This window comes from Vigna unguiculata, chromosome 6 (assembly GCF_004118075.2).
Source record: "Vigna unguiculata cultivar IT97K-499-35 chromosome 6, ASM411807v1, whole genome shotgun sequence".
Classification (NCBI taxonomy): Eukaryota; Viridiplantae; Streptophyta; class Magnoliopsida; order Fabales; family Fabaceae; genus Vigna; species Vigna unguiculata.
The window spans coordinates 19,883,964-19,903,311 of NC_040284.1; the positions used below are offsets into that span (position 1 = coordinate 19,883,964).

At 32.9% G+C, this 19,348-nt stretch overlaps 2 protein-coding genes across 2 annotated transcripts; one reads left to right on the plus strand and one right to left on the minus strand.

The window, feature by feature from the left end:
• The first annotated feature begins 6,947 nt into the window (after window positions 1-6,947).
• LOC114188713 lies at window positions 6,948-8,496 on the plus strand. The gene is made up of 2 exons (XM_028077334.1): window positions 6,948-7,867; window positions 8,028-8,496. The coding sequence occupies exon 1, from the start codon at window positions 7,111-7,113 to the stop codon at window positions 7,810-7,812; it is 702 nt and encodes a 233-aa protein (XP_027933135.1). The 5' UTR covers window positions 6,948-7,110; the 3' UTR covers window positions 7,813-7,867; window positions 8,028-8,496.
• Window positions 8,497-9,006: 510 nt separating this feature from the next.
• On the minus strand, window positions 9,007-17,608 carry LOC114188712 (THO complex subunit 3). The gene is made up of 11 exons (XM_028077333.1): window positions 17,385-17,608; window positions 17,127-17,222; window positions 16,267-16,396; window positions 15,836-15,927; window positions 15,567-15,635; window positions 14,349-14,406; window positions 14,135-14,234; window positions 13,845-13,931; window positions 13,665-13,743; window positions 9,355-9,487; window positions 9,007-9,273 (listed from the first exon to the last, which is right to left on the minus strand). The coding sequence occupies exons 1-11, from the start codon at window positions 17,445-17,447 to the stop codon at window positions 9,239-9,241; spliced, it is 942 nt and encodes a 313-aa protein (XP_027933134.1). The 5' UTR covers window positions 17,448-17,608; the 3' UTR covers window positions 9,007-9,238.
• Between the last annotated feature and the right edge of the window lie 1,740 nt (window positions 17,609-19,348).

The window sequence follows — 19,348 nt, forward strand, 5'->3', positions numbered from 1 at the left end:
GCATTATATGTTTTGGGAATGAGGGTTTTAGGTATGGAATGGATGTGGAAGCCTAAGTATTGTGTTTTGGTAGCTTAATTGGAGATAATGCTTGTTTCTGATGTTTGTTTTCCATTACATTGTGTTGGTAGCGTTTGGATAGTATTTTGGTATGGTTTTGGCGAAGTGGGTGCGTGATCAGACTCGAAACCCTGCAAGTCTCGCCCAAGCGGGTCCACCTCGCCTAAGCGAGAATTGCAGAATCTCACGTTGAGCTCTGATTCGTGGTTCTCGCCTAGGCGACCCAGGAGAGGTTTGAGCGACATGGTCTCTCGCTCAGGTGAGAGGCATTCGCCTAAGTGAGGTCGCGAGGAGAACCTGGAAGTTTTGAGCGCGATATCTCGCCCAGGCGAGATGTTTTGAGTTTTGAGCGACTGACACTCTCGCCTAGGCGAGAGTAGCTCACCTAAGCAAGTTCGCGAAGTGTTCTCTTGTGTGTGTGTGTGGTTGAATACTCGTCTAGGCGAGGTTGGATGTGGTTTTAGGCGAATTGGTGGCTCGCCCAGGCGAGGGGATCTCGCCTAAGCGAGATAACGTACTGTGGGCACTGTTTAAAGCTCGCTCAGGCGAGGTGAGCTAGCCTAAGCGAGGCTGAGGGCTTAGCTTGGGCGAGAGGTCCCTAACTTAAGCGAGTTTATGTGAGTTACTGTTTTTCATGTGTTTGTGAGTGCGTGTTTTGGTTGTTTATCATAAGGATGGATTTGTATATGCATGTGGTGTGATGTTTGGGCTTGAAGGACTAAGTCCAATAGGGGTCTGGGATGTGCTCGGTGGTTGGACACATGATGGGCATGGAACTGGTTGAGTTCCCGTCGGCTACTAATGGGCGAGGAGTCCTTAGTATGGTGATTGCATGTGTCGGGCGCACGATGGGCAAGGAACTGTTATGTTCCTGTCGGCTACTATTGGGCGAGGAGTCCATAATACGGTGATTGCGTGCGTGCCAGGGTCCAAGTGTGAGACTTGGATGTTTTTACTACAGACGAGGAGTCTATAGGGCAGGACTATGAGCGGGATAGGCTCATAGGGTTGGACCACGAATGAGTCAGTTTCGTGGGAGCACAAGGAAGTCCCAAGACCTAGTTCATATCTATGACTCATGAAGGACTATGAGGTCATGGTTGGGTGATTTGGAAATTATGAGTTTTGTACTTATATTGTTTTGGGTGGGGAAGCATATTTACTTCACATATATCTGTTTATGTTTTATTGTGCATAGCTCACCCTATCTGTGTGTGTGTGGCGATGATCGGATAACTTGTTATCCGGGAGCAGATGATGTGACAGGTGGGCCAGGAGACACTTAGACGCGAAGCGAGGGCTAGCAGGGGGATAATTTTGTATAGATGTACATTTTTAACTTTGAGGAAATTATGTAATCCCTTTGGGAGTTTTTGACTTTTAATTCGGTTTATGAATTATGAACTCCTGGATTTATGGATTTTTAATTTTAAAGTTTTAAATTTTCCGTGTTTTGGGAAATAGTTTATATTAAATGCAGCACTTGTTGGATTTCAAATTTTTATTTATTTAATATCAGTAATATTCCTTAGGGATGTTACAATTTCTCTTTGCCATTGATGGAAGGTGTTTTCAGTAGGGGAGATGAAACAAGAACAAGGGCTGGGTTTTCACCCGGGTGGAGATATAAAGGGTTTGCCGGATTTATGAGATGATCCGGAGGATTTTGGCTGGGTTGAGCCATGGTCAATCAAGAAGCAGAAAGAAAGAGAGCATAAACGAAGAAGAATATTACCAAACTGATACCATGTTAGTTTATTGAAAATAACATAGGGTAATGAGCGGAGAAAAGACATATAACTTTCATTGATCAACACACTTCTTAAAAAAACAGAAACTTAGTTTATATAGAGCTAAGTTCTGAAGAAAAGCAAAACAGAAAGGAAATGATTTTAACAACCCATAACAGAAAAATAGAGACTATACTTTAATAGCTTGAGAGAATTTTCGTTATTGACATGTCATAATTTTCTTCATAGATCACATTAGAATCCTCTTCTTGTTGATGGGTGGGTGGAGGTGGGGTTCCAATATTGCTCCACCAGAGGAACCAAAACATTCATTGCATGCTCCATATTAGGTCTTTTATTAGGTTCAGGAGCAGTGCAATGACATGCCAGCTCAACCATTTTACATATGTTCTCCATTTTTTCATAGTCAAGGTTCAAACTTTTATCAGTTACCTGTGGGATGTCTTCGATGTTGTCTACAATCCTACAAAACCTTGAAACCAAGTGACACATTTCTTCACTCAAACTATTGTCCAATGCCTTTCTACCACTAATTAGTTCCATCAAAACTATTCTGAATGCATACACATCCACTTTCCTCGACATTTGAAATACATTTATAACACTGCACTAACCGAAGAAAAAACTAATTGAGATATTCTCTCCTAAAATCTACGAACATTTACTTTGACTAGGAAACTTATTCAACAACTGAAAATGATAAATAAAGAAATAAAAAATATCAAGTGCAATCATATGCAGTTTAAAAAATTAATATCTAATATATATATATATATATATATATATATATATATATATATATATATATATATATATATATATATATATATAATTGAAGATATCTCAATGGTTCGAGAGAATTTTCGTCATTGACATGTCATAATTTTCTTCATAGATCACATCACAACTGCCTTCTTGTTGATGGGTGGAAGTAGGGTTCCACTATTCCACTAGAGGAACCAAGACATTTACTACATGCCTCATATCATGCCTTTTATTAGGCTCAGGAGCAGTGCAATGACATGCCAGCTCAACCACTTTACATATGCTTCCCATTGTTGCATTGTCAAGGTTCAGACTTTCATCACTTACCTTGTGGGATGTTTTCCATGTTGTCCAGAATCCTACGAAACCATGAAACCAAGGGACACATTTCTTCACCCAAACTACTTCCAATGTTTTTCTACCGCTTATTAGTTCTATCAAAACTATTCTAAATGTGTACACGTCCGATCTCCTCGTCATTTGAAATACATTTATAAACTAATTGAGATATTATCTCCTAAAATATAAGAACATTTACTCTAACTATGAAACTTATTCAACAACTGAAAATGAAAAATAAACAAATAAAAAACATCACGTGTAGTTTAAAAAATAAATATCTAATAATATATGGATGCATGATTTGAGTGAATTAATCCATTAAAAAAAAAATATATATATATATATATATATATATATATATATATATATATATATATATATATATATACACACCAACGGCTTAAGAGAATTTTTGTTATTGATATGTCAGAATTTTCTTCATAGATCACATCATAACCATCTCTTTGTTGATGGGTGGAGGTGGGGTTTCATTGCTCCACCAAAGAAACCAAGACATTCACGGCATGCCCCATATCAGGCCTTTTATTAGGTTCAGGGGTAGTGCAATGACATGTCAGTTCAACCATTTTACATATGTTTTCCATTGTTTTGTCATTAAGGTTCAAACTTTCATCAATTACTTGTGGGATGTTTTCCATGTTGTCTAGAATCCTACGATAATCAAGTGACACATTTCTTCACCCAAACTATTGTCCAATGTCTTTCTATTGCTAATTAGTTCCATCAAAACTATTCCAAAATGTGTACATGTCCACCTTCCTCTTCATTTGAAATACATTTATAACACTGTTTTAATAGAAGAAAAACCTAATTGAGATATTCTCTTTTAAAATCTAGGAACATTTACTTTTACTAGGAAACTTATTCAACATTTGAAAATGAAAAATAAAAATAAACAATTAAATAATATCACGTGCAATCATGTGCAGTTTAAAAATTAAATATCTAATATATGTGGATTCATGATTTGAGTGAATTAATCTATTAATATATATATATATATATATATATATATATATATATATATATATATATATATATATATATATATATATATATATATATATATAACATTGAAGATATCTCAATGACATGAGATAATTTTTGTGATTGACATGTCATAATTTTCTTCATAGACATCACAATCGTCGTCTTGTTAATGGGTGAGGTGGGGTTCCAATACTCCACTAGAGGAACCAAGACATTCTCTGCATGCCCCATTGTCAAGTCTGAACCTTGTTGTCTTGTTAATGGATGGAGGTGGGGTTCCAATACTCCACTAGAGGAACCAAGACATTCTCTGCATGTCCCATCGTCAAGTCTGAACCTTGACAATGAAACAATGAAGAGTATATATAAAGTGGGTGAGTTGGCATGTCATTGTATTACAAACAAAAATAAAATGACTTTTTTCTTTCTACACCCTATAATTTTTCAAATGACAATTTGCCTTTTGTAAAAGAAGTGATTTCTAAATTATTTGTTCTAGGTTTTCTAAAATTCTCATAACACGATCTCGAGAATAGGTTCTTCAAAACAAAAATTTTAGAAAAGATTTCTGAAACACAACTTCTAAAACAAGTTTTCTACAACACATTAAATATGCATTTCAAAATAAGCTTTTTCCGGAGGAAAAATATATTGTAGAATAAGTTTTCTAAAACACACTTTTTGGAATAAATTTTTCGAAACAAATTTTTCAAACGATTAAAATACGTTTTGAAAAAAAAAGGTTTTTTTTTTCTAGTAATAACTTCCTCTCTTTTGAGTTTTTTTTTTTTAAGTGGAGCAGTGAAGAAAAGAATGGATATCTTAATATTTCTTTGTTGGTATGGGAGTGCAATTAGTAATAATGGAATGCAGAAAGAAAAATACGAATAACATTTGCTTAGGGAAACTCATAATCCAAAACTGGTAAAGCCCACTTTCCCTTAGTCGAATGGTCAATTGTTTTTTCTACCACACCTCCATTATAATGGAATAACAAAAATGATATTTAAAAGTCTGTATGGTTATTGGAAAATATAATCTAAAATGTATTAAACATCTTTTGATCGTATACTATTATAAAGGAACTTATTTCAAAATAAAGATTATGAAATACATATGAAAATGTATAATCCAAAGTCAATTCTTAACAATTAAGAATTGCTTATTTTTTAATTTTTTGTATAAAGTAACCTTTCAAAAACTTAAGATATATTCTAAAATATTTATTCTAAATTGAATTTGAAAGTCGTTACAATAAAAGTATGATAAAAGTCAATAATAAGTATGTCTTCTTGATGAAGCTTTTCTGATAAATCCAATAACTCAGTCAATAAATATTATTATATAAATTTAGGAATAAAGCATTTAGAGATGTTTCTATATTCTATAACAACCATTCTATAATATATTTTAAAGTTTTTTAAACCTTATTCTAGAATAATAAATTTGATTATAGATTTAAGTGCGCTATTCTATAATGATAATTTTTATTATAAAGTATTGTTAAAATATTAATAAAATTAATTCAAAATCACTTTGTATATGTATATTTCATTTTCTGTTTCTGTGTCATTAAGCATTAAGCATAAGGTTGAATATGAAAATTAGGGGGTGTCAAGTAGACTTGGCTTACACGGATTGTTTGATATATATTGAGTTAAAAAATAGTCATTCAATTCAACTCATATTTTGGTAAGTCATAACTTTTGCAACCAGTTCGATTCTATATATTTTATAAAGAGTTGACAAGTTATTAGATTGACTCATTTATGGATGTTTTATTTCTTGCAATTTATTTTATATATTTATTATAGTACAATAAAAATGGATTGACTCGATTAATAGTGTTGAATTTTTTTCTATAATAGTGAAATCAAGGAGTTTACCTAATTTTCTAAATATTATTATAAAGATAGTAATTGAAAAATTAAAGCATCTAACTTGACCATCAGAAAAAACAAATAAATTAAATATCTAAACTATTCAAATATTATTAAACAGTATTATAGTACTTTAAAATATCAAATTGTGGATTTATATAATTAAAAGTAGTAAATAATTTTAATTAAAAATTTATAAAAAATGATAAAAAAATACTAATAAAGTGTTGTTGCCAATGAGTTATAGATTAACTTACCTTCAACTCAGTTTGAACCTGTTTAATCTGTAGATTAACTGAGTCAAACTCACTTCAACCCACATTAAAAATAAAAGCTGAATTTTTTTTTACTTAGTTCAGCTCAAACTTATGATTAACTAGATTGACTCACGGGTTAAAATCGATTTTCATATCTCTAATAAAAATGAAGAAAACTACGGAGAAATGGAATTAAGTATATAATAAATAAGTAGAGTCTATAAAATAAATGACTAAACATTTTATGAATTAAAACTATTTTATGTTAAGCTTCTTCTAATTAACTTATGAAATACTAATTTGATTTGCTTTATTATTATTTTTTAATTTCTTATGAAAAAATTGTTTGAATATACATGTAATAATGATAATAAAAATAAATGTTTTAGATTTCTATAGCTTTATTGAAATCACTTTTTGGTTAAATTAAATTTTAATGGTATACTCTCCTTTCTTTTCTTCTTCTAATTTTTTTTTTTCATTTCTCCGAGTCCGATTATAATTTTTTTTAATCATGATTATAATTATAAAATGAAACACTTTCAGTATTCATGTGTGGTTTGTGTACATAACAAAAACTTAATATATATATATATATATATATATATATATATATATATATATATATATATATATATATATATAATAGTTACAAAATTCAATTTCCACAATTAATTGTTATAAATATAAAATTAATTTATATGGAACTAATCAATAAGAAAATGTGAGTGAACAGAAGTATCCGTTGAGATTAACAGTACTAAACTAAAGAGAATAGTGAGCACAGAAGGAGAGAGAAAGATCTTAAAGGGAAATGTTACCGTTGGAACCTTCATTGTAACGGTTGATAACCAAAATAATATATAACGTTAGATATCTCTTCTCAATTACACTACTTCACTTTCAACTCTCGCTTTCCCTTTCTCTTTCTCAACAACAACAATTTCTCATTTCTTTCTTCTCTCCTCTTCCTTGTTCAAGAACAATCCACCATCTTTGTGTTATCACATTCTTCTCTTACTTTAATCTTTTCTCATAACAACAATGGGTGAAACAAAAGATACCCATGTAGTAGAAATCCCAGTTGAGCAAGAACACCATCTTCATCCCAAGAATGTGTTGTGTTCCATGACAAGCAACATGATTGAGGCAATAGAGGATCACCCTTTGACAGAAATCTCAGAAAGTCCAGGCCACCTTCTGCTTCTGAAGCTATGGCAGAGAGAGGAAGAACTCTTTGCAAAACGCATTGCTCACAAGGAGACAAGGATGGACACCATCAAAGCTGAACTGTTTCAACTGTCTTCTTTCTTCTTCATCTTCCATGGCTTCTTCCTGACCCTCTTGTTCACTTCATGGGCCAGGGCCCACCAAGAGGCCCAGCAGGCCCACCACAGTGTTTGCCACAAGTGGTGGCTTCCCTCCATGTTGTCCCTCTGCACCTCCCTTGTGTTTGTGGTTCTTGTTCAGGTGAAGGTGCACAGGTATTGGAAGGTGTGGGGGCAGTTGCAGAGGGAGAAGAGTGATGGGAGGGCTGTGACAAGGTGCATTCAGGAATTGAGGATGAAAGGGGCTAGTTTTGATCTCTCTAAGGAGCCTAACAGTGGAAAGAGGATGAAGAGTTCCAGTGTTGAGATCAAGTGGGGACCACTCACTTGGTGTTCTAAGAACTTACTCACCATTTCCCTTGTTTGTTTTACAGGTTTCATGTTTCCTGTTTCCAAGTTGCTCCTCTGTGGCTTCTGATCATGGATCTGCCTCCTCCTTGGAGCATCAATTTGTTGCTGAGGGACTTGTTGTGGTACAATTTTTGTCTACAATAATTTTTACATACAAAATCCATTTCTGGTTTTTCACAGTCGATGTTTCTAAAGATGGCAACTTTATACTTGGTAAAGCTTGTTCCTTAATTTGAGGAAAATACTGTTGTTTTTTATGGTCTGTCTGTTTCATTTGTTTAGTCTTTTGCTGGGGAATGAAGCAGATTTGGTCCGATGAACCCTTTTGAACAAAAGAGAAGCCTCATGTTTCAATGCAAAGTTCAGATTTTGCAAGGAGAGGGGCTTGAGCATGTGATATTTCATGCTACAGGACCACCTATGGGAGACAGAAGACACATTTTTGAAGTTCATTGTTTATTTTGAGAAGGATTCACTCGATGGTTGTGTTGCTGATTGCTGGAAGTAACACCTCTTGTGTGCTCTTGACAAATCTACAATGTTGGGAACTCTATCTACAATGCAGTTACCACTGCTTGCTGCTTCAATTTTGACTCATCCTTTCATTTCTTGGAACAATCTCTTGCAATAAATCTAGCCAAGTGTGTGTGTACAAGATCTAATTTTTTACAATTCATTTCAATGTAACGACATTGTATTATTATTCTTATTTCACACAAAGTTATAAACAAATTCTTTCATTCTTTGTTTAGTTCATGTAACATTGTATTATTCTTATTTCCCATAAATATAAAAAAATTCTGTCTTTTTTTGGCTGATGTTCGTTCAACCTGCGAGTGTTCCCTGTTCCCAAATAAAGCTTTTTGGTAGGTTGGTAGATAAGAAATTAATGCCATTTTGATGCTGGTTTTGGTGCTGTTCTTGGAAAGATAAGAGCATTTCATGCAACAAACTTGAAGCAGATCAATAGGGTGGTTTTTTTTACTGTTAATAATATAGTTACAAAATTCATACAGTTACAAAATTCTTGATTGAATGATACTATTAATTACCAAACTGAAACCAATTTATAAGTTGATAGTCCCTCTAATTAAGGAGATTTACCAAATTACAAATAATTTAAAACGTAATTAAAATAAATTGAAATTCTTTCTTTTTTTTTTTCAGCATTTTACAATTGACAATCTGATGTCGAATTATATATGTCTAGATTACTAGAGTGATATCTTCAATTCTAATTGGAGAATTGTATCATCAATACTTTTAACTACATCAATAACTCTATCCTGTGGAGGTCATAACTTCTATAACATAAATTGTTAAAAAAATATTAAAATTACTAAAAAAAATGAAAAAAAATTCCTTTACCCTATTCATATATGGTCCAAAAATCCAATCCATTCATAATACAAATCAACCTCCATTCTCAAGTGTCCATTTCCCTTTCTTTGCATACTCAAATAAATACCAAAAAAATATGCCTTTAACAAATACTAAGCATTTTCAAAACCAAAAATGCGAAAAACACCTGCAACCAAAGTGCACAGAAGTTAGCAGTGTCATTGTGTTTCAATTAACACTTCAGACGCACACAAAAAAAAAATGATACCTTCATCAGCCTGATACTTGTTTTTGTCATCACCAGCATATGCAAGTAAGTTGTACTTAGGATTCCACTCAACACTGTTCATAGCGGCTCTGCAAGGAATTTGATGCACTGTTCTTCCAGTTTGAACATTTGACTGTTTCATAAAGTAGCAATTAAAAAAAGAAAGCAACAATGCATGAAAACAGCAAGAAAGAAACCAAGAAAGAAAGCAATCAATCAATCAAGTAAGCAAGAAAGGAAGAAAGAAATCAAGAAAAAAATAAAGCAAGAAAGAACGAAACCATGAAAGAATGCAAGAAAGGAAACAAAAAAGAATGAAACCATAAAAGAACACAAGAAAGAACGAAACCATGAAAGATCAGAAGAAGAACATGAGAAAGAAAACAAGAAAGAACGACGAAACCATGAAAGATCAGAAGAACGGAAGCAAGAAAGAAGGCAAGAAAGAAAAAAAGCAAGAAAGGAAACAAGGCAACAAGCAAGCAACAAAGAAGGCAAGAACGGAAGAAAGAAAGAAAGAAAGAAAGCAAGAACAAAAGCAAGAAAGAAACCAAGAAAAAAGCAAGAAAGAAAGCAATCAAGAAAGCAAGAAAGAAAGGAAGAAAGAAAGCAAGCCAAAAAGAAAGCGGGAAAGAAAGCAAGAACGAAACCATGAAAGAACGCAAGAAAGAAAGCAAGAAAGGAAACAAGAAAGCAAGCAAGGAAGAAAGAAAGAAAGCAAGGAAGAAAGAAAGAAAGCAAGAATTAAAGCAAGAAAACAAGCAAGAAAGAAAGCAAGAAAGAAAGGAAGAATGAAAGAAAGAAAGCAAGAAACAAGTAAGAAAGAAAGAAAGGAAGAATGAAAGAAAGAAAGCAAGAAACAAGTAAGAAAGAAAGCAAGAAAACAAGTAAGAAAGAAAGCAAGAAAACAAGTAAGAAAGAAACCAAGAAAGAAAGCAAGAAAACAAGTAAGAAAGAAACCAAGAAAGAAAGCAAGGAAAAAGCAAAAAAGAAAGAAAGAAAGAGAGCAAGAAAAGCAAGAATAAAGAAATCAATCAATCAAGTAAGCAAGAAAGGAAGGAATAAAACAAGAAAGAAAGGAAGCCAAAAAGAAAGCGGGAAAGAAAGCAAGAAAGAACGAAACCATGAAAGGACACAAGAAAGAACAAAACCATGAAGAATGAATGAAAGAAAGAAAGCAAGACAAGCAAGAAAGAAACAAGAAAGCAAGAAAAAAAGCAAGAAAAAAGCAAGAAAGAAAGAAAGAAACCAAGAAAAGGAAGAGAAAGCAATCAATCAAGCAAGCAAGAAAGAAAGGAAACAAGAAACAAGAAAGAACATAAGAAAGAAAGCAAAGCAAGAAAGCAATAAAGAAAGCAAGAACAAAAGCAAGAAAAAAAGCAAGAAACCAAGAAAAAGCAAGAAAGAAAGAGAAAGAAACCAAGAAAGAAAGGAAGAAAGAAAGAAAGCAATCAAGAAAAAAAGGAAGAAAGAAAGAATGAAAGAAAGAAAGCAAGAAAATAGCAAGAAAAAAAGAAAGAAACCAAGAAAGAAAACAAGAAAAGAAAGAAAGAGAAAGCAATCAATCAATCAAGTAAGCAAGAAAGGAAGGAAGAAAGCAAGAAAAAAAAAACCAGGAAAGAAACAAGCCAAAAAGAAAGCGGGAAAGAAAGCAAGAACAAAACCATGAAAGAACACAAGAAAGAAAGCAAGAAAGACCATGATAGAACACAAGAAAGAAAGCATGAAAGGAAACAAGAAACAAGAAAGAAAATAAGAAAGAAAGCAAGAAAGGAAACAAGAAATCAAGCAAGAAAGAAAGCAAGAACACAAGCAAGAAAAAAATCAAGAAAGAAAGGAAGAATGAAAGAAAGCAAGAAAACAAGCAAGAATGAAAGAAAGCAAGAATGAAAGAAAGCAAGAAAACAAGCAAGAATGAAAGGAAGAAAGCAAGAGAACAAGCAAGAAAGAAACAAGAAAGAAAGCAAGAAAACAAGCAAGAAAGAAACAAGAAAGAAAGCAATAAAAAAGCAAGAATAGCAAGAAAGCGAAAGCAATCAATCAATCAAGTAAGCAAGAAAGGAAGGCAGAAAGCAAGAAAGAAAGAAAAAAGCCAAAAAGAAAGCGGGAGAGAAAGTAAGAAAGAACGAAACCATGATAGAACACAAGAAAGAACAAAACCATGAAAGAACACAAGAAAGAAAGCAAGAAAAGAAACAAGAAACAACAAAGAAAATAAGAAAGAAAGAAAGCGGGAGAGAAAGTAAGAAAGAACGAAACCATGATAGAACACAAGAAAGAACAAAACCATGAAAGAACACAAGAAAGAAAGCAAGAAAAGAAACAAGAAACAACAAAGAAAATAAGAAAGAAAGCAGGAAAGGAAACAAGAAACAAGAAAGAAAGCAAGAACAGCAAGAGAAAAAGCAAGAAAGAAACCAAGAAAAAAGCAAGAAAGAAAGCAAGAAAGAAACAAGAAAGAAAGCAAGAAAGAAACCAAAAAAGAAAAAAGCAAAAAGAAAGCTGGAAAGAAAGCAAAAAAAGAACCAACATAAAGTATTGACACCACTCTCAACCCAAAACCTTAAGGCAATGAGTTTATGGATCTTTATTATTTATATAGTGCTCTACTTTCTCATTTATTCCCAACCACGAGTACTCCTTTTCTGCCTTTTTCTGTACCGTCGTTCTTAACGGGACATGCTTACTTTGAATCCTTGCCAGGAAGACTTTCGATACTAGAACCATATTGCACTCGTCTGAGCCGGTTTTAACCATCAGCTCTGATACCATATTGAATATAAGAAAAATAGGGATTAAGATTAATCTTCCTTGTGCAGAAAATACACATAGAGGTTGTATTTATAATAAAGAACATATGGGCTAAGCCCAAAATACATATGAAGAATAATAACAATAGAAACAGAAAATAAGATATTAAAGATATCTTAACAGAAACCATGAAAGAACGCAAGAAATAACGAAACCATGAAAGAACACAAGAAAGAAAGCAAGAAAGGAAACAAGAAACAAGAAAGAAAATAAGAAAGAAAATAAGAAAGAAAGAAAGCAAGAAAGAAAACAATAAAGAAAATAAGAAAGAAAGAAAGCAAGAAAGGAAACAAGAAAGCAAGCAAGCAAGAAAAAAGCAAGAAAGAAAGAGAAAGAAACCAAGAAAAAAGCAAGAAAGAAAGCAATCAAGAAAGAAAGAAAGAAAGATAGCAATCAAGAAAGAAAGCAAGAAAACAAGCAAGAAAGAAAGCAAGAAAAAATCAAGAAAAAAGCAAGAAAGAAAGCAAAAAAGAAAGCAATCAATCAATCAAGTCAGCAAGAAAGGAAGGAAGAAAGCAAGAAATAAAGCAAGAAAAAAAGAAAGCAAGAAAGAAAACAAGCCAAAAAAAAGCAAGAAAGAACGCAAAAAAGAAAGCAAGAAAGAACAAAACCATGAAAGAGTTGAAGAAAGAAAGCAAGAAAGAACGAAACCATGAATGAACACAAGAAAGAAAGCAAGAAAGAAAGGAAACAAGAAACAAGAAAGAAAGAAAGAAAGCAATAAAGGAAACAAGAAAGCAAGAAAGAAAGCAAGATCGAATGAAAGAAAGAAAGCAAGAAAGAAAGCAAGATCGAACGAAAGAAAGAAAGCAAGAAAGAAAGCAAGATCGAATGAAAGAAAGAAAGAAAGAAATAAATAAAGCAAGGAAGAAAGAAAGCAAGAAAGGAATCAAGAAAGAAAGCAAGCAAGAAAGGAATCAAGAAAGAAAGAGAGCGGGAACAAATGCAGCAAGAACAAAAACAAGAAAGAAAGCAAAAACAAAAACAAGAAAAAAAGCAAGCAAGCAAGAAACCAAGAAAGAACGCAAGACAAAAGCAAGAAAGAAAGCAAATCAAGAAAGAAGGGAAACAAGAAAGCAGTCAAGGAAGAAATCAAGAAAGAAAGCAAAAAAGAAAGCAAAAAAGAAAGGAAACAAGAAAGCAAGAAAAAAAATCAAGAAAGCAAGCAAGCAAGAAATAGAGCAGGAAAGAAGCAAGAAAGAAGGCAAGAAAGCAACAATGAAAAAAAAAGTGGGAAAGAAAGCAAAAAAGAAAGAAAGAAAGCAGGAAAGAAAGCGGGCGAGAAAGAAAGCAAAAGAAGGAAAACAAGAAAGAAAGCAAGAACGAAAGTAAACAAGAAAGAAAGAATGCAAGCAAGATAGAAAGCAAGAAAACAAGCAAAAAAGAAGGCAAGTAAGAAAACGAGAAAGAAAGTCATGTAACATACTATATCAATGAACAAGTCTTCTTTTGCAGAAGCATTTAAGAAAGAAACCAAGAAAGAGAATCGTGTAACTTACTATATCAATGAACAAGTCTTCACTTGCAGAAGCAATTAAATCCCCAGTATAATTGAAGCCAATTGTCCGGACAGGCCACCTAAGAAACAAACAAGCATTCCATATTTGTCACAAAAACAAGATAAACAATCAATATAGCCTAAAGAATGAAAGCTGAATACACAAACATTGAAAACTCACTCCAGCTTTGTGAAGGTACGCACACAGAGCATCTCTGAGATGTTCCACAGGCTGACAAGGGAATCAGCACTTCCAACGGCAAAATATCTGCCAGAATAAGATGGCATTATTTATTTGTTACGTCCTTTTGTAGAAACTTTTTCTATTGGAAAGTAAGGATACTCAATTGATGGAAATGAAAACAACAAATTAAAAATTTAGAGTCAGATATATGGTTGTATATTTGTATCTAACTTTTTAATTGAAATGCTATCAATGAGACCAGACATGACAAACATTTGGAAACATACCTTCCTACTGGATCAATTGCAATGCAATAACAACCGGCTGTATGAGCCATGAGAGTGTCAAGAGGTCGAAGGGATGGGTAAGACAGTACTTCCACAGTCCCTGAGAGGGCAAGATGTAATAATAAAAATATAAGAAAGTCCTCTACTTTATTTTTTAGAAAGCCCAAGTTGAGATTCATGTTTTAGAAAGTACCAAGTCAGTCAATGATCTTACCATTTCCTGTTGTTAGAAAGAACATCTCGCCTGTCATGTTCCAAGCAATCTCATTTACCTAGAAAAAGAAAAAAACAATCATTGAGTTCAATGGAATCAATTCTTCCTGATAGAGTTATGTTTCCCTTTGTGCTAAACATAAAGGATGTAACACTGTTTAAGTATTGTGTGTAAATCACAGATGGACGCGTATGACCTCCCAAAATATAAGTTTGGTGTAATTGACAAAAACAATGATAATGAAGGAGTTAGAACTTCAATTGAGATGAATGCAAAAAGAGAAGAAAACAAAAGCTAGGAACCAAAAAATACGGTTAGTTCAGAAAGTGAGGGTATGTTATGGGAAGTAGAAGCATTATGGTATTCGTTCATATAGTAATCCACACTATTTTCCATACAGGGTGAATCCTTAAAGACTTACACTGGTGTGGATATAGTGAAAAAACAACACTATGTATATTTTAAAAGACTCATCAGGTTTCAAAAGCAAGGAATTGAAAGCCAAGCCCTTTATTGGACTGCAAATTTCAATTCCTATTCCTCAACATGGTTGGAAGGTCTAAAAGTGAAGATAATCAGATTGCCATGTAGAAACTGAATTCTATTCACTTAAATGAAAAATAAGAGTACAAGGATATACCTATACACAAAAATATACTAATGAACTTCTGGGCCTAATATCAGAGTGCAGAACAACAAAGTATCATTTTTAGCAAATTTCCCTATCCTCTTCACACCTTCAAGCTTAGTGTAGAGGTGATTCTTCAATCCTTGTCCAATACACCACTTCTCAACAGCCTTGGACCACAAAACATAAATGGATAAACCCCATACTTTCTCTGTTGCAATGGCTGGAGTAGAAGTGAAAGCAGAGAAAAAGGCACGAACTTGGAAGAGGATGAACTAGACATCTTTTTAATAATAAAGGGCAGAAAAAACCTCGCTCTAAAACCATGTAGAAACTTAATTGTATTCCCTTAAAATAAAAAATAAAGGGATATATTTATATACAACATATACTAATGGGTTTATGGGCTCAATAGTTCAAGAATAAACAAACATAACATGTATTTTACCAATTACGCTGGTAAAGGCTAATTAAAGACAAGTTACTCATAATTTTCAAGTTCCAACATCATTTCTTATCCTCAATAACAGCTTTAACAAATTGAAAGAAACGGATCCAACAACAAGAATGAAGTATAAACTAGTTTATACCTCATAATTGAACTTGCGCCTGTGAATTGGTTTGAACTTCCGAACATCCAGTATTGTTAATTCATCATCCTATTAAACACAAAACAAGGAATAACTTTACCACACCAAAACAGCAAGCGAACCATAGACATAGTCTATTTAATAACTACAGATCTAATGATTCTAGAGCAAGAAACAATTCAAGCAAAACAGCCTATAGTTGGTACTGATATCCAATCACCACTACAACTGCATTTCAGAGCTTAAAGCAAATGGATTGTGTCACATACCCTGTTACCAACAGCTACATGAGTCCCATCAGGTTTGTAAGTGATGTTGATATTCTCCCCACTAAGTTCTGCCTGTTGTGAGCATTTTCCACCTGCAGAAACCAAACATCATAAACCTTTTCCAAGCCCCCTCCCTGGCCCTCCATCAAAATAATAAATAATCTGTTTACATCATTTTAGACTTCCGTTGAGCTAACTCAATTAGCATTTTTTCCAACTATTAACAAAAAAAGCACGTATCTTACCTACAGAAATATTTTCAAGTAAAAAAAACAATTATTTGTGCATTATGGTATAGGTTTGTATTGGATCAAGAAAAAATATAACCATGCAATGCATTAAGGTCTCCCAAAGTATAAAAAGCCACAATAAATCTCCTCCCTTCTGATATGACACTCTAAAATAATCTGTGTATCTGAATAATCACTTACTTCGAGCATCCCACAAGCGAACAGTCTTGTCACCCGATGCAGTTGCAATCAAATCAGCATGTTTGGGGTCCCAGCATAGCTGATCCACACTGTCAGTGTGACCTTTCAGTTCCATATCTTTGACCTTGCCCTACAATAAACATCATGTTTCATTTACTGAACGAGACTGGAAAAATAAACATTTGACCTAAAGCTTCAGTAAGGATTTCCTTTCAGATTATGCAGAGTTCACAATGTCATTATTGATTTGATCAAACAAGATCGAATTCTAATAGAAACATCCTCTCTAACATTACCGTCGTTTTGGATCACAGAAGTAATCAATTTGAAAACCCTCATCCACTGATTCCAACAGACTCTAGTCCTTTCCCTGCTCTAGATACATCTCCACATTAAGTTTAACTCTTCCTTCTGCTAACATACTTCAAGGATTAACCGTTGGTTAAATCTCTAAACCCAAATCCTTTAGAGGTCATCTTATCTAATCCCCATAAAGTAAAAAGCTTCCCAAAGTAATTTCAAAGTGAAAATTATTAAACAAGATATCAGCACTTGGGTATTCAATTTTTTCACAAACAGCACTCCTACTACATTCTTTGTAAACTCTAACTTATGCTTTCTCCAATCAAATGACAGAATCTCTTCGTGAATAATGACACTTTTATTCCATAGCCACAAGCCATAATCAGGTACAACAACCTACAAGTCGGCCCGGACCGAAGGCTAATATAATTTAATCAATGAAATTAAACAAGATAACATGTTGTCTCATTCTTCAGACAGCTATTATATATCAATGCAAAATTAAAATTTGGGCCACAAACACAAAAATAGAGGGGAGCAATGAGGAGTAATCTCACATGCCCATGTGGTTCAATATGCCATATTCGCGCAGTTTGGTCCACAGAGCCAGAAGCAAGTTTTGTGCCAATGCAATTCCACGCCACAGAGTGCACCTATTGGGGAAAAAACAAAAAACACCCATTTCATAATTGAAGCAGAAAATTGAAAAGGGGCTTGTTTTCCACACAAACCAAAGGTTTCAAGCATAAGAGGCACGAAAGTGACGAGCTTTGAACGCGTTTACCATGAATGAGAAAGAGGGAGCAAAAGGGTACCTTCTTCTTGTGACCCGAATACTCTCGGCTATGGAGATTCTTAAACGGGATTTGTTCCTCCATGGTGGAAGCAACGAATCTGGGAAGCACTTTTCTCAAGCTTGAGTAGAAAGATTCGCAGTAACTGTGATTATTGTGAGCAGTGTGTGATGATTGTAGTGGAAACTCACGCACAGGTGGGGAACAAGGGGATGAAGTGTTGTCTTTTTACCTGAGAAATTTGTAGAAAATTGAGCTTGAATATTTTTGCTGATTAATATATATTATTTGCTTTAATAAAATTGTTTTAAAAATAATTCTGAAAATATTATTGTTTTTATTTTTAAGTATGTGAATAATTTACGTTTACTCTTTAATATTTCTCTAAAGGGATTAAAAATAAACACTAAAAATGAGATGAATGACTGAAATTAACAAAATAGACAAAAAATAGAGATTGAAAAAATTCAAAACTACAAATATTGATGATATGGAAATAAATGAAAAAAAATTATATATATAATAATAATAATAATAAGGTTAAAATATCTTTTTGGTCCCAATTTTCGTCAATTTTTTTTAAATAAGTCCTAATTTTGGTTTTGTGTTCAAATAGGTCCCAATTTTCGTCAATTTTATTCAATTGGATCCTTTTTTGGTAACACCGTTTAAATCATTAATTGTCATGAACAATGACTGTCACGTGTCACTTCGTGGTTTTTTTGAATTTTTTTTTTTTTTATTTATATTTTTTAAATTTTTTAAAAATTTTTAAATTTTTTTTAAATGTCCACGTGTCAACCCAGTAGTATGCCACGTGTTAAAGTCAATATTCTATATTCAATTTGTTCTCTATATTTGTTATTTTTGTTCAATTAGATCTCAATTTTTGTTAACATTAACCAATTTGGTCCCTATCAAAAATGTGACTAAATTTAATTTTTATATCAAAGTTATAATGATGTGAATTTTAATATATTATATAAAAATATTTAATAAAAAAATAAATTTTAATATAAAAATTAAATTTGGTTTTAATTTGGAGAGGGACCAAATTGGTCAATGTTAACAAAAATTGGGACCTAATTGAACAAAAATAACAAATATAGGGACCAAATTGAATTTAGAACATTGACTTTTACACGTGGCACGCTACTGGGTTGACACGTGGATATTTAAAAAAAATTAAAATTAAAATAATTTTAAAAAAAATTCAAAAAGACTACGAAGTGACACGTGTCACACTCTTGGGTTGACACGTGTACATTTAAAAAAATTTAAAAAAAATTAAAAATTTTGAAAAAAACATTTAAAAAAAATAAAAATAAAAATAAAAATAATTCAAAAAAACCACGAAGTGACACGTGGCAGTCACTGTTCATGGTCGTTAATGATTTAAACGATGTTAGCAAAAAAGGACCCAATTGAATAAAATTGACGAAAATTGAAACCTATTTGAACACAAAACCAAAATTAGGACTTATTTGAAAAAACTTGACTAAAATTAGAACCAAAAAGGTATTTTAACCTAATAATAATAGGATAATGGTATGTTAATTACTAGTTTTTAACTTCAAGCTGACTTCCTGACATGGCTTGCAAACGTGGATTTTGTTTTTTAATTTAAAATTATTTAATAAAAGAACTTAGGTAAAAATTGTGGTGACAGTTTCAATTTAAAAAAAAAAAGTGGCTCTCGCATAAAGTCTTTTACCATGCTCGAACATTTTTACTGTCTCGGCGAAACAATTGATTGTTTCACCAAGGAAGGGAAAGAGAGAACGAGTTAGGTGGAAGATTTGTTGTGTTTTCTCTCTCGCGCATTATCACAAGTGGTAAGGAGAAGAGATTTTTCTTCGTGTTGAAGTGATTTGGGAGAAGAGGTGAAGCGCGACCATTTTGGTGAACCTAGGGTTGAAGTTAAATCCAGAATAGGGTGTGGGAGAAGACGAATTTCTATGGTCCTATTTTCCGAAGTTTCTATC

What these genes read in the sequence shown, in the direction of transcription:
- LOC114188713 (XM_028077334.1), top strand. Translation starts at nt 7,111, where the DNA reads ATGGGTGAAACAAAAGATACCCATGTAGTAGAAATCCCAGTTGAGCAA.
- LOC114188712 (XM_028077333.1), bottom strand. Translation starts at nt 17,447, where the DNA reads ATGGAGGAACAAATCCCGTTTAAGAATCTCCATAGCCGAGAGTATTCG. An exon ending in ATATTGAACCACATGGGCAT is followed by an intron (nt 16,397 to 17,126) that starts GTGAGATTACTC and finishes TGTTTATTGTAG; the next exon opens with GGCAAGGTCAAAGATATGGA. An exon ending in CTTTCTAACAACAGGAAATG is followed by an intron (nt 14,235 to 14,348) that starts GTAAGATCATTG and finishes TTGCCCTCTCAG; the next exon opens with GGACTGTGGAAGTACTGTCT.